At 45.0% G+C, this 15,594-nt stretch overlaps 3 protein-coding genes across 5 annotated transcripts in view; all 3 read left to right on the forward strand.

Annotated features, from left to right (window-relative positions):
• Positions 1-10,352, forward strand: part of LOC124285131 (collagen alpha-1(I) chain-like) — a 68,344-nt gene extending 57,992 nt beyond the window's left edge. For 2 of the 3 annotated variants that reach the window (XM_046721285.1, XM_046721287.1), the window contains 3 exons: positions 5,633-5,668; positions 6,573-8,759; positions 9,255-10,352. In XM_046721285.1, coding sequence (XP_046577241.1) covers positions 5,633-5,668; positions 6,573-8,759; positions 9,255-9,496 — 2,465 coding nt within the window. In that variant the 3' untranslated portion in view covers positions 9,497-10,352. The remainder of the gene's footprint in view (positions 1-5,632; positions 5,669-6,572; positions 8,760-9,254) is intronic. The other variant, XM_046721286.1, reaches the window with a different exon arrangement.
• On the forward strand, positions 46-4,131 carry LOC124285132 (glutenin, high molecular weight subunit DX5-like). Its single transcript, XM_046721289.1, has one exon. The coding sequence runs from the start codon at positions 46-48 to the stop codon at positions 3,484-3,486; it is 3,441 nt and encodes a 1,146-aa protein (XP_046577245.1). The 3' UTR covers positions 3,487-4,131.
• A 3,446-nt stretch (positions 10,353-13,798) lies between the features above and the next one.
• The window catches only part of LOC124285114 (hemicentin-1-like), a 44,352-nt gene continuing 42,556 nt past the window's right edge, over positions 13,799-15,594 (forward strand). Inside the window, exon 1 of the mRNA XM_046721266.1 lies at positions 13,799-14,071. Within this exon, the coding sequence (XP_046577222.1) occupies positions 13,814-14,071 (258 nt within the window). The 5' untranslated portion in view covers positions 13,799-13,813. The remainder of the gene's footprint in view (positions 14,072-15,594) is intronic.

Here is a 15,594-nt window from a genome sequence, read left to right on the forward strand (position 1 = left end):
CGCAGGAGGGGACAGAAAATCACAGATAATGGTAGATCCAGTACCATGCCCATGTCGTCAGCTGCCCAATCACCTCCACGGGTTCAGTCGCGTGTACCCACACCCCAAACCGCAGCAACCTTCCCAAAGAACCACTCACCCAATTACCGACCCAGAAGTCCTGGGCATCGTACTGGTGCTGGTCTTGGGAATGCTCATCCAGTGCAACAAACTGGATCAAGTGTACGGGAGTACCAAAAAACATCAGTGCTCAAACCTGAGCCTAGCGCTGGTAATCAGCAAGCTCAGGGTACAGAACCAACGTATCAGTCGAGGTTTCAGAACAATCAACAACAAACTAACAAACCTCCAGTTCAACCTTCAGTACCTCAACCTCCACGAAAAATAACCTTCACATTGAGGCGAATAGCAGGAGGGTATAGCACAAAGCAAAATTCTCAACCCACAAACAATAAACCCTCGAATACAAAGGTTTCATTTGACAACCAACCTCTTCAAAAACCGCAAGATCCTCCACCACAAATTCATTCCTATAATTCTCAGCCAAATCCCAAACTTTCAAACATCTACGGCACTCAAAAGAAGCAGAATTCTCCTCCGAATGACCAACAATCACTGTCATCAAACAACCAACAGCAGCAAGCAGGTTACTACAGTAAACAAGCATCATCTACTTCTCAAATAGTGATGTCCAAACTATCGCAGAACTCGGGGTATCAAACTAACAAAGATCCGACCCCACCAGAGCAATCTCAAAACCTTAACACACAAAGTCAGAATGTGCAGCCTTCAGTCGGCTTGCAACAAGCAGGAAGTACAGTCAGTCAGGCCAACAGCTGGAAACCAGGAACCGGACCGGGCAGCGACCTAAACATGCCAGCCTCTGGTCTTACCTCCTATCAAAGCAGTTCAGGTACATCCTACCAGAGTCGTCCAAATCCGCCCCAGAAGCAACAGCAACAAGTTGGATATCAACAAACTCAGCAAAAATTAGGACAGCAACAACAGCAACAGAATCCTCAAAACGGGGGGTATCAGAAATCACAGCAACCACAGCACAAGGTCGGATATCAACAACAGCAGCCACAGCCACAGCAACAGCAGCCCCAACAGGGAGGATATCAACAGAAACCACAGCAACCACCGCAGAAGGTCGGATATCAACAACAGCCACAGCAACAGCAACAGCAACAACAGCCCCAACAGGGAGGATATCAACAGAAACCGCAGCAGAATGTAGGATATCAACAACAGCAACAGCAGCCTCAACAGGGAGGATATCAGAAGAAGCCACAGCAACCGCCGCAGAATGTAGGATATAAACCTCAGCCACAGCAACAGCAGAATGGTGGATATAAACAGCAACAGTCTTATCAGTCAAAGAGTCAGCCAGTGCCACAACAAAATCCCCAAATGGGAAGTAAAAACGGAGTTGGACAACCAGCATATATGCACGTTGATAATAAAAACACCAACAACGTCCTGAGTGGGCAAGTCAACAGACCAGCTGCTGGTCTGACACAAGGGATGGGGTCTCCCGCAAACAATCAGGGCACAAGCTACGGTGGACAAGTTCAAACACAGACCAGCCAAACTAAGCAAGGTGGCACCATGCAACAAGCTGCCTTGAAATATAAGTATAACCTGCAGGGACAACAGCAGATCAAAGGACAGGGCCAGACGAGTGCTGCTTCGTATGGTCAGTCTGTAAATAATCAACCAGGAATGCAGAACCAGAATAGTAAGACCCCTGGAGCGACACAGGTATCAGGTTACGGTAATACCGGATCTCAAGGTCAGTCCACTTCAGGTGGACCTCGGCCCGGAAATACACAGACTTCAGTACAGAGTCAGAATCAGATCAATAGTGCACGGACATATGCTGGACAACAGGCTCAACTGCCCATACAGTCATCAGCTGCTGGATCGGGACAAACGCTGAGTCAGCATATTGGTCAGTCAAATATCGGTCCTAATAACCAGGCAGGCGTGTCCAACTCTTACAACACGCAGGGGCGAGGCCAGGGGACTGGACATTTAGGGTCCGCTGGTCACAATGGTCTGGGGCAGACAGGAACCGTTAATCCTGGACTATCTCAGACCAATACTGGACTGATGGGGAATACAATGTCAGCACAGATGAATCAAGGAACGCAGAACGGCTTAGGTCAGGGTTATACTCAGGGAGCTCAAAGTAGTGTTAATCAAGGTATGCAAAGTGTTGCTGGTCAGACCATGCAGAATGGCGTCAGTCAAGGTATGCAAAATGGCGCCAATCAAGGTATGCAAAATGGAGCCAATCAAGGCATGCAAAATGGTGCCAATCAAGGTATGCAAAATGGTGCCAATCAAGGAATGCAAAACGTTGTTGGACAGAACATGCAAAATGGAGTCAATCAAGGTATGCAACATGGCGCCAATCAAGGCATGCAAAATGGTGTCAATCAAGGAATGCAAAACGTTGTTGGACAGAGCATGCAAAATGGCGTCAATCAGGGCATGCAAAATGGTGCCAATCAAGGAATGCAAAATGTTGTTGGGCAGAGCATGCAAAATGGCGTCAATCAGGGCATGCAAAATGGCGCCAATCAAGGCATGCAAAAGGGCGCCAATCAAGGCCAGCAAAATGGAAACACTCAAGGCATGCAAAGTGGAGTCAGTCAAGGCATGCAAAATGGAAACAATCAAGGCATTCAGAATGGCGTCGGATTACAAAATGGCGTATCAGGTGGAACCTTTCAAAACAATAATGTGGGCACCCAGATGAACACTGGCCAAGCTAGTGGTCTAGCTGCCGGTGGACCTATTCAGAGTATTGGAACATCTGGTGTACCTGGACAGATGAACACAGGTAGCCAAGGCGGCATGGCTCAGAATAGCATGGTTGCCAAACAGACGATGGCGGGAAGTAAAACCATGATGGCTGGAGGAGGAGGCACAGGAGCTATGGCAACTGGACTTGGAGGGACGATGACGGGTCCGGCCCGAGTCAGGGATCTAGTCCTGCCCTACAGAAACAAAGGAACCGGACTGCTAGGGGCTGAGCCAATTTCCTTTGAGGTTGGCGTAGGCGGGAGGATGGTAATGGACCCCACAGATGCCCTGAGGTACAAAGCTCAGGGAGGACTGTTACCAATAAACGGTATGCCTGGAACACAGGGGGCCAATGCTGGACAAGTCATTCACCTGGAAGGACAACCGACAGGGAACATATTCACTCAGGCTGCTACAGGCACGGCACACGGTGCCATTGCTGGAAATGCTGGCATGACCGGAACTGTCCGGAATCAGGCATCTGTCAATCTCCCGTCACCACCCGGAACAGGGGTCGTTGCCGGGCAACAAAACAATCAGCAACAAATCGTCACTAACCAGCAACCAGTCAATCAGATCAGCTTCAGAGGGAAACGATCAGCCAACACCGGGTTATTTTCTAAATACAAACTAAAACCATCAAGCGCCGGAAACAAGGCGGCCCTGAAGTAATAATGACATATATCATCTATATATCATCTATATATCACATATATGTCTTGAGTCTGTAGATGGATCTCAGTTTAAGAATTATCTATGGTTGTTTGATGTTCATCGCTAGTTATGATGAAACAAGGTCACTCTCTATGCCAGATTTCCCCGGTTCACATCCTCAGATATTGTCACAAGCTATCCTCATTATTTAATCCAATCTGGCAAGGTTTAATTCAGATGAGAACAAATGTTAAATAACGATACACAGGATAAACAGCACACTACATATAATGAATAAAATGACTGTGTTAAAGTGTGCAAAACAATGTGACAGTTAACTCTCAAAATTCTAAAATTTATCTTATGGCATACAATATATATATCATGCAGATCATGATACAATGTCAGATACAGTATGATATTTCGTTTCAATTTAATGACTAAATTTGCATATTAATTGCTGATTAATTTGTGAACCTGTTTTGTAAACTAATGTATCAACAAGAATCTGACTACAATATAATACGTAATTATATAAACGTTTCAATTTCTGCAAACCTGCTGAAAGGGAAACAGTGTTCATGAACACTTGTCATATAAAGTTTATATATTCGTGTATATGTGTATCCCGACAAACAATCAATAAAACGATTTTGTAATTCATTTTTTGTTTTCTACATTTCTGTCGACCGCTAATGATAGAAAATGACTGTAGTGATCCAGGATGACATGATCCTGACTGACAATGATCCATCCTTGAGACAGCACTGTGAGACTCCCTCACTCACACTTTCAGTTTCGAGATAATTCTAGTCTGATGTATTTAGGTATTGTACTTGAGAACTCGTTCCTCTGAAGTACAGCTGTTTTAGTACTGTCTACTCAAACACTGACAAAGTCTAAGGTGCCAATACCGGTACATGTATAACACTTTTTCAACAACGTATTTTGGTGGAAAAATCTCAGCCCCGTTCAAAATATACCATGTGTTTCTCTAAACACGCTAGAGCTATTTCGCAAACCTCCTTGTCACTATTCAAGGTGCAGAAGAATATTCGGATGTCATGACGTCATAATATTTGATGTGACGTTACTTGCTTGTGACATCACAATTGAACATAAGGAAGAGCGTATTTATGGACGTCAACTTCTTCATTATGAGGAACACAACGTTTCGGAGTATATCTTTACTCCTATATCAGGTGAATTAAGGACGAAGAAGGAGTAAGGATAAACTGCGAAACGTTGTGTTCCTCATAATGAAGAAGTTGACGTCCATAAAAACTCTATTCCTTATGTGTATCAATTCTAAATGTCATTCAAAGACCACAATTGAACATGTTTGCATTTCGAGTTACAATGTTGAAAGCATGATGTGGGTCACCAGATTGACCCTATTGTCGTACATAAGAGGATCACCGAACCTATAGTCTGTTTGCAGTGAAAACGTACCGATGAATTTCACTTTAAACAAAAAAGTAAATCAAATAAAGTGAAATTAAGATTGCGAATCCTCATAATTTTACCTTGCCAATTGGACACTTAAATCTGAGAATCGATTTAACTTAGGATAAAAGTTGTTTAACAAACGATCATAGTTTCAAATCGCTATTATTGGTTTGTATTACAAGGGGGTAAGCACAATTGAATGAAACCCTGAGAACAAGAAGGGTTGTAGAAGGGTTCAGTAGTTGGAACAGTGAAACAAATGCACGTGCGGTGCGTGATGAGCGTACTTAGACTACCGTAGAAACCAACCCTTCTTGTTCTCGGGGTTTCATTCAATTGTGCTTACCCCCTTGTAATACAAACCAATAATAGCGATTTGAAACTATGATCGTTTGTTAAACAACTTTATCCTAAGTTGAATAAAATTCTGAGATTTAAGGGTCCAATTGGCAGGGTAAAATTATGAGGATTCGCAATCTCAATTTCACTTTGCATGTATTTGATTTACTTTTTTGTTTAAAATGAAATTCATCGGTACGTTTTCACTGCAAACAGACTATAGGTTGTGTTGCATGTGAACACGTAATGATTAAAGATGCACGTGGCGCATGTTCCTGTCACGCCATGACACCTTCCGTCAGGTATCCTGTCCTACTAATGTTGCTACTGACGCTGATCCTACGGGGTACAAATGGGATCATTATTTCATTTTAAGGTCTACCTGGGCCGCCTGGTAAAGATGGCCTCTCAGGTGAGTACTCCTCTCTTTCTTGTTCCTGAGGACAGACCAGTTTGAAATTTGGTTTACAAATCCGCTGACTCAAAAAACAAAAATTAAAATGTGAACACGGAAAACTAAGATTGTTGAGAATTTATTTCGCTGACAGAAATCGGTAGAATGTTAAAATATGTCATTTATTCTCGCTATCAACGTAGACCAATTATCAATATATACTATTGACAGATTCTTATTGAACATTTATCTTTAAAACTCTTACCATGTTATGTTTGTTGTATGATGCCTTTCTTTCCAGTATACGGATATCTAAACCAATGACTAAGTTTCTCCGCTTATTCGACCTTCTGGCCTGAATATTTGGGCAAAGGATCTGGAAACCAAACAAAATGGTCTGACTTCATTAATGATGTTATTGGAATAAATTTGACATGATTTGCCTTTCGTACTTCCTCTTGTTCAACAGCATCAGAACCTTGCTTAAAGTGTGATTCTGTAGTCTAAGGTGGCGCAGTTTGCATCCCCTTGCTTTTGCAGGATCCGGTGATTTTCTGTGGTTGAGAAATCTCGTAACAGAAACATGGAGCTGAAACAGCCCACTCCCCTTTATCTAAATGTCGGAACAGGTAGCCCAGTCGCCCAGGCTCCACGTCAAGCTGAGCAGAGTTGCGTCCCTTGGGTACGCCAGAAACGTGGTTTAGGAGCCGGGTTTGCTCTGGTTATGTTTCCTGTGTTTTTCATCATACCTGTGTTTTTTGGGTTTCATCAAAGAGTTAAACCTTTGAGACCTGCATCACATCTGACTTTCCGGATGGTTATGGGCTGGCATATAACTGAGACACGGTTCAAAGCGGCGTCCAAACCAAGTCACTGTTATTTTACTCACCCATTGTGGTTCAATAAGATAATTTCTTCCCAGGTCCGCCTGGCCCACCAGGAGCACAGAGCGCCCCAAGACCAACTGGATCGCCAACTACATTCCGACAGGGCCACAATCATAACAGCATAGTGATGACCGGACAACCAGTACTCAGACAGCCAATGAATTCAGCTCAAACACGCGTGAACCCGATCTACCGAACTATTCCTCCTGACCCTCCAGCCTCTCAGCAATATCCCCGACAGTTTGCTCCATCTCACTCCAGTACCCGGGCCCAGACCGTGTCCATCCGGCAGCCCCGCTACCCTCCAGGATCATTCCCGCAATCCGCAGCGGCAGGATCAGGAACTAGAACGTCAGTCGCTGTCCAGAGATCTCTGGACCCCAGATTTATCGGCTCCGGTGGTTCGGGTGCTGCTAAAAATTCAGTTTCAGTAAATAGACCAAGCCCTGACGGCAGCTCCGTCAACACAGTGAAGATAAAGACTGGCATCTCCTCTCTTGATTCAACCTCAACAGGAAAGGGAGGACAGGCTGGAACCTCAAGCAGAGACACTCCTGGAAACACCAAGACCAATCTTCCACAGGCTATTCTTAAAGCATTGTCACCATCATCTAGTTCATCTGTAGCATCATCGAAACCAGCAACAGCAACGGTGACCGTTAAACGAGCTCCAGCCTCCCCAGCAACTGCTTCATCTTCAAAAGCCTCCATTGTAATCTCTAGATCCTCCAAGACTAGTGCGAAATCAGCTTCTCCCAGACCTTCGTTGACTATATCCCGGTCGGTGGTTAACAGACCTGGTGGCAGTAATCCCCGACCAGCTGCCACCATAACCATTCCCAGGCCCTCTCCAACTGGAGCAATCCCTTCTAAGTCTCGGGCCCTCCCCGTCACAGTTCCAGCCCAGTCTGAACCCACAGCTAGGTCCTCAATCAAATTGACACGTCCCGATCAATCATCTTCAGTCGCAAGCCCAGCTCGAGTCTCAATCTCCCGTCCTTCTTCCTCAGCCTCTATCACAATATCCAGACAATCTCAATCAGGATCAAACCCCTCCCTATCGCGACCCTCAATCTCAGTCTCCCGCCCTGCTACTTCAGCCTCTATCACAATATCCAGACAATCTCAATCAGGATCAAACCCCTCCCTATCGCGACCCTCAATCTCAGTCTCCCGCCCTGCTACTTCAGCCTCTATCACAATAGCCAGACAATCTCAATCAGGATCAAACCCCTCCCCATCGCGACCCTCAATCTCAGTCTCCCGCCCTGCTTCTTCAGCCTCTATCACAATAGCCAGACAATCTCCATCAGGATCAAACCCCTCCCCATCGCGACCCTCAATCTTAATCTCTCGCCCTGCTTCTTCAAGCTCCGTCACAATCTCCCGACAATCTCAATCAGCTTCAAACCCCTCCCCATCGCGACCCTCAATCTCAATCTCTCGCCCTGCTTCTTCATCCTCCGTCACAATATCCAGACCTTTCAAATCAGCCTCAGTTTCTTCCCCAAAACGAGCGTCAGCGTCTGTCTCCCGTCCTGTCCCCTCTATCACAATCTCCCGACAATCCCAATCAGTCTCGACACCCTCCCAAACAGGATTCTCAGGGACGATATCCCGATCAGCCCAGTCAACTTCAATATTTCCCCTGCAAAAATCATCAAACTCAGTTTCTGGTCCTGCTTCGTCCGCCTCCGTCAGAACAGGTCGACCTTTCCAGTCCTCCGCAGTCTCCTCCCCATCAAGACTTGCAGTCTCAGTCTCCCGCCCCGTACCTTCAGCTTCAGTCTCAGTCTCCCGCCCCGTACCTTCAGCTTCAGTCTTAGTCTCCCGCCCCATACCTTCAGCTTCAGTCTTAGTCTCCCGCCCCGTACCCTCAGCTTCAGTCTCAGCCTCCCGCCCCGTATCTTCAGCTGCAGTGTCAAGCTCCCCTGGAGCATCTGTCTTCTTGAAGCGACCTTCACCTAATACCCAAAGCCTTTCTACGGGAGGATCCATCCTGCTGAGACAGAGACAGAGACAAGCAGCAGCAGCAGCATCTCCTGCTGCAGGAAGCCAGGACCAGGCAGCAACTCAGCGTCGTCGTCCCAGCTTTTTGTCCTACCGCCTGGCGGCCACACGCCGATCCTCGTCCCCGGGAACCAACGTTGCCAGCAGCATCGTCCGTCGCCCTCAGCCGTCTCTCGGCGGCACAGGGGCATCTTCACTACAAGCACGAACACGTGAGTACAGTAGGGTCTGTGTCTGAACGTTCTTTGTGAGACAATTCATCCCGAGTTCGGGGTTCGATTACCTACCATGCCTCACTGTTTGGAATGGTGTCCACACTCGTATTGAAATATTACAAAAGGCGGAGTAAACCCATACTCGCTCATGTTCAACAGTCACTAAAATGAAAGATTGTAGTAAGATATATGGCAAGAAAAATACAGAAATATCTTTAGACCATTAGTTACAATATGTGAGTCTCATTTATCATAGTATTACGTCCTCTGTATAAGCTGTAAGGATGACAACTCCCTCCATCTTACAAATCCGTAAACCAGACACTGACCCTCCTGAAAGAGGCGGTGATAAGTTTTCTGGGGAAACCTTTCGCTCGTCAGGCATACGGCCAAGACGTGGCTTTGATGGAATAATGGTAACCTCGAAACTTTGCATATTCACTCAAGACGTCAGCACACAACACCGTGAAATATTGTATTCATATCTTTCAGCATTCATGCGTTACCAAAGCAACAGAAATAACAACGCATTAAGAAGCAGCACGTCATCCGTGCGTATTATACGGCATGGTGGCCAAGCAACAAGGCCAGGTAACCCCCCTGGACATGGAGGCGGGAGCGGTGCAGCAGGCGGTGCTGGGGGCGGTGCTGGGGGCGGGGCTGGGGGCGGGACTGGGAGCGGGGCAGCAGGCGAAGCTGTATTACAGATCTCTGCTGAAGTGGAAACAGAATGAACCACTGTGACACGGACCACGTGACTAGATGAGTGGTCAGGTGGCTAAGTGACGAATACGTAGATGAATATATCAAATAACAGCTCTATCATTTTCTATTCTGGATATAGTTGAGAGGACTGGTTCATAGTGAGACTGTGCCGCAAGGTCTGCTGCCCAGGTTTAGATACGTCCAGACGCTGTCGTTAATAAAACATAGGACATTTTCTTTGTTTTTACTGTTAGCAGATATGTCAAATTAGTACATATTGAACTAGTAATTTTGACCTAGCACACCAGCAACCTGTTACCTGAAGGAGTGGAATGTGTTAGTTGTAGCCGAGCCGAGCCGCATATACCCTTGTCTTGCCTGTTTAATCCATCTGTTTATACGAACAATCACAGTGCACTGCTATATACTTACTGCCTATTAATGAATTAAATAGGACAACGTCATAAGTTGGAGCTGCGGTTATTCAGGTGATGGTTTACATATTGTTTTATTCCATTTCAGTGACAGGAAAAATAGTAATTTTCAATTTTCTAGTTTTGTTTGTTCCATGGAGGATGGATATCTGTATGATCTCGGACACACTGACCTTCTACATTCCTTTTATAACATTATAGCTCCAGCTGACTTACTTCAACCAACTGTTTTCAAAAGCTCGTATTATAGGAGAGGAAACATTATCTATCAGCGTTGAGGGTTTTCTGAACAAAGTTTGCTTTTCACATTACCGACACGCTCCTGCCGTTGTGAGAATTATCCTTCAGTACAGTGCAGGCCAAACCTGGAGAGGCACGTGATCTAGTTGGAATTGTATTAATTGTAAAATTGAGTATGTAGACGTAGAACGAAATAAAATTCAGAGTACTATTTTTCCATTGTTGTGTCTACGAATAATATTGATGCCTGTATGTTGTTTTAATCTTGCCGATGGAATAGAGAGTGTTATTGACACCTTACATCATGACCTGTCTGAAGAGTGAGTGAGTTAATTTTACGCCGCTTTTAGCAATATTCCAGAAATATAACGAAAAGGGACACCAGAAATGAGCATCACATAATGTACTCATGTGGAGAATTGAACCAGGGCTTTCAGACTGACGAGCGGACGCTTTAACCACGGTGCTACCACAGCGCCCCCTGTGGGTGCTGCTGAATGTCCATTGAGCGACATCTCTTATAAGTTAAGTGGCAAGTGACATCGGTTCAATGCTTAGGGAAGTCACCATGTTGTATTACGGTGTTTCCATGACCACCGAGTGTGAATGATCAAACAATATCACGACGGGTGAATCTAGAAACAACCTTCACACAGTCTATCAAAGTGGGAATGGAACTAGGACCTTCTGCGTAATGAGCTAACGCTTTAACCACTAGACTACCCCCCTCTTCAACATCCTGAAAGGCATACACGGGCGAACCGCCACTAAACGAACACATACCTATTAGAAACATATTCTTCTCGAACCCTGTGTAAATCGTGAGGAAATTAATGTTATTAACACAGGCCCTTAATCCATCGGGATTTGGGCTTATCAGTCATTGGTCAGATTTGGATGAGCTTATCAGTCATTGGTCAGATTTGGATGAGCTTATCAGTCATTGGTCAGAAGTTGTCCGTTTGTCCCTTCCCCGATAGGACCGTCTCCGTGGTCTAGTGGTTAGAGCGTCCGCCCGGAGAGCGGAAGGTCGCGGGTTCGATCCCCGACCGCGTCATACCAAAAGATGTTAAAATATGGTACTTGTTGGTCCTTGCCTGGCGCTCGGCATTAATGGGTACAACAAGGACTGGTCGACTCGGAGTCAGTATAATGTGTCTGAGTGGGGTATTCATGCTTCACTGCGGCATGGAATCTCAGTGGGCTAGCACTATAAAACCAGCTTCAGTATGGGCTAGTACAAGCAGCCGCACATACACATACACACGCATGCACGTCGTCATATGAGCGAAATATTCTCAAGCACGACGTTAAACCCAATTTCACCTCACCACACCTTCCCCGATAGATTATGTCTAACCATCTTCATAAGTAAGGGGGACGTTGGTAGAGCCCATACTAGTTCAATATATCTGTATTACACACAAACCAGATCGGTATCAGGATGCAACAAACAGGAAAATGATTTGACCCAAGAGGAACTGCTTGCAATAAACTCCATTTATAACCCCAACTGCTTCTGAGCGGTATTTCGTACCTTCTTGTTGTCTTAGGTACATTAAAAAGAAACCGGCAGCTTTGTCAAGCAGTAAAAGTCTTGCTGACCTTTTACAGATGCGGGGGCGGTGGGGTAGCCTAGTGGTTAAAGTGTTTGCTCCTCACGTCGAAGACCCGGTTTGATTCCTCACAGAGGCACAATGGACAAAAGTCATATCTGGTTTTGCCTGATATTGGTGGAATGTTGTTAAAAGCGGCGTAAAACCACGCTCACTCACTCACTCACTCACTCTTTCAGTTGCGTGTTAGACGTGTCCCCATGGCTGTTGTGTTGCTAAATCACTTTGCAGCCATTTTGTATAATATCTATGGTGACGATGAAGTCTTTGCACTATATAACGGGTACGGCCTACGGGTACGGGTACGGGTACGGATGTTCCTGTAGAAACACTGGCCAAGACATACATACCACGGTTGAATATAATCCCCCTCAGGTCACAAGTTTAATAACCCCGACTTTCACGTGCAGCCCATGCCATGTCGACTGCGACGTCATCACAAATCCCTTCACGCGAACAGACAACACACGTGAGTTATAATCTGCAATTATACGTCATACATAAAATTTTCCATTATCGATTATCGTACACCTGACTCACTTATGTGACTCGATTCACTTTCCCTTTAAGGCGCCGCAATTTGCTATGCAGAGTTGCCTACCTTGGCATATCTGTAATTTGTGTCCCTTTATTTGCTACTCACACTTTGCTAAGGATCACAAAAATTCGCAACTTTACTTAAACGTAGGTTCATAATTTGGAATTGTATCATTTAAAACTGGATAAATAATGATATGGTAACACAGCCACTGTGGCTGAAAACAGCCACTTTCAGCTAACCGTATGCACTTGATACCTGAGTAACCCTAAAAATTATTACCATGGCACCGATCAACCATTTTGCAAATCATGGCACGAGTCATTGATAAGTACACAACACCTGTCAATAGCAGGTATGGGATCCACCAGATGAAATGACATACTGAAAACTTGGATCCATGTTTACAATAGTCTCAGATATTCAAACCAAATTTGACCCCGCATCATAGTTTTCTGTTGAATCAATGATTTGATCCTTAGCAAAGTGTGAATAGTATGTATGACACACAGTCAGTTATTGTCCTGTCCGATTATAGCGTATTGCCAACAACATCCTTCCTTTCAACCTGCCCTACCTCGACAGCATCAGACACCACAACCACGTCACCCACAACCTCCTTCCTTTCAACCTGTCCTACCTCGACAGCATCAGACACCACAACCCACGCGAGTGAATGTTATGAGACAACTGTGTATCTTATATTCCGGTTCTATCATCCGGAACAGACAAACCAGCTACAGATGTCATGAGATCAAGCAGAGCCCCAATATGCGGACCCCAATGTAACAAGTCCCTAAACCTGACCACCATATATAACGCGAACTCGTGATTTCATGCCTATTTAATATCAAAACGTACAAAAATATTTTAAAAAGCCATATGATATCAGTAAAACATTAGGTGACATTAGCGTTGCATGGATCCGTGTTTTCCTAATGCTGAAAGAAGAATACCATCAAAATGGCCGCTGAATTCTACCGAAGTGCGACCAAACATGCGTCAGCTGAATACTTTGAGCCACCCGCCGAGACCTATTTCATAAATGACTGATAATCATAGAGGCTGTTTACACCCGGAAAATTTGTTTCAGCTGTAGAAGTTAAAATAGTCTGCTCGAATCAAATTGTGTGTGTGTGTGTATGTGTGTGCGTGCGTGCGTGCGTATGTGTGTGTTCCTAGAAGGAGAGTTATTTGTTCATACTTCGCCAGTAAACGTCATGTGATACCGATGACCAATCACTGACACGTTTAGTGTCGCCCAGTCACAGCCTGCGAGAAGTCAAACATTGAAACTCTGTTTAGACCGGAGCCCAGTCGGTGAACTGTTATGAAAAGCAATTCAGCATAAAAAAAAAAAAAATTACAATAACAAAAAAATCGTTGATTCAACCATCTCTTTTACAGGCGACCCTGGGAAATGGGATAAAATATCACTGACAAAGCGGGTGGATTCCTCCGACATATATAAACAATATAGCCCCTTATCTCACCACTACAATATTCTGTCAGCACCACATGCTGTTCTCCCACCTTATCTCCACCGTTCAACCTCCACAGGGTCACGTGGCTGTCGGCGACACTTTACAAAACATGAGTGTGAAATCTCAGCCTCAAAAACACAGCCTGAAAACATTGGCGGCTGCCGTCCTTGGGGTGACGGCGTTGGCGGTGTTGGGGGTGTTCGTGTACTACCAGAACAGGCAACTGTCTCTCCTGGAAGCCCGGATTACCAGCGTGGAAGGGAGAACAGAGCGTGAGAAGTCCAGACTGAGGGTGAGACCTTATCTAATACTGGACAACAAGCTGTAGTGCTACACGTGAAGCTTGACACTCATTCAAGGAGAAGTGTGAGCGAGTGAGGGAGTTTAGTTTTACGCCGCTTTAAGCAATATTTCAGCCATCTCACGGCGGGGCATACCAGAAATGGGCTTCACACATTGTGGGGAATCGAACCCGGGTCGAGTGCCGAGCGAACGCTTTAACTACTTGGCTACCTCACCGCCCCAGTGCCAGAAGTATGCATTGTAGAAATATAGCTAACGCTTTTGTTTCCACACTTCCACACAACATAATTCCAATAAAACATTGGATGACCTCTGGAACCACATACGCCATTCAAACCCACGCAATGATATTTATGTGCTTGATGTGATTCCTAAACAACAGGAACACAATAATTTGTTCTTTGTGGCCATTTTTGCCCAGTACAAAAAAATAACTCGAAAATACATTTTCATAGTGTGTTTGTATATTATATTTATCAAAGCTCTCGAGTGAGACATCATAAGTGTGCCGCTTGCGTCAAATTCATTTCATTTCGTAATATATTATGCTACTTTAATAAAACAAACGTTTTATTAAGGCCAAGGTTTCGTTAGAAGACCACTGTGTATATACGGAGTAGCAGAAAACATACTATGTTCGCGCAGATCGGTATCGTTACCTGACTTGGTAAATGTCGCCCATTCAAACATGCGCGACAAATTCGTTGTACAGAGTTTCATCACTTGGCCATAGGTCAGTGATTCTGGACATGAATTCTAGACTCACCCATATTTTGTTTCCATGTCGTTATGAACAATCCTACCCTGGACGTGGGTTTCTGCGTTACTTCGGGTTTTCTCCCATTTAAAGCTTACCGTGATATAACTGAATACCTATCAAACCCCATACAGTATGGTGGCTGATTAGGGCCATCGCTTTCTCGCCTTAGAATTCAGAGGCGAGAAAGCGAGAAAGCGATATCACGAGACGAGAAAGCGATAACACGAGACGAGAAAGCGATAGCACGAGACGAGAAAGCGATAGCACGAGACGAGAAAGCGATAGCGCGAGACGAGAAAGCGATAACGCGAGACGAGAAAGCGATAACACGAGACGAGAAAGCGATACCATTACGCGAGAAAGCGATAGCGATAGAGAGCGAGCGAGAAAGCGATAAAGCGAGAAAGCGATAGAGCGAGAAAGCGATAGAGCGAGAAAGCGATAAAGCGAGAAAGCGATAGAGCGAGAAAGCGATAGAGCGAGAAAGCGATATTACCCACAATTCAGTGCTGTCTGCGCATGATCGACTGCAAACGGGAGCTCAGTCGCCATCGTAGTTTCTGGATAGTATTAAATGGTTTTCAGTAATGTTCTTGCCCACGAATGGCGGTGTATGACTAGACATTTAGAAAATATCTTATAGAGATGTAGACTTTCTTTTGACATGCAATTTGCACGTATGCAATAGTCATATCGTGAAATAACGGAAACGTTCATTTTGTGATGTGACTTAAGGAATTACATATTTTTTG

Source organism: Haliotis rubra, unplaced genomic scaffold (genome assembly GCF_003918875.1).
Source record: "Haliotis rubra isolate DU_JTF1 unplaced genomic scaffold, ASM391887v1 Scf353, whole genome shotgun sequence".
NCBI classification, from domain to species: Eukaryota; Metazoa; Mollusca; class Gastropoda; order Lepetellida; family Haliotidae; genus Haliotis; species Haliotis rubra.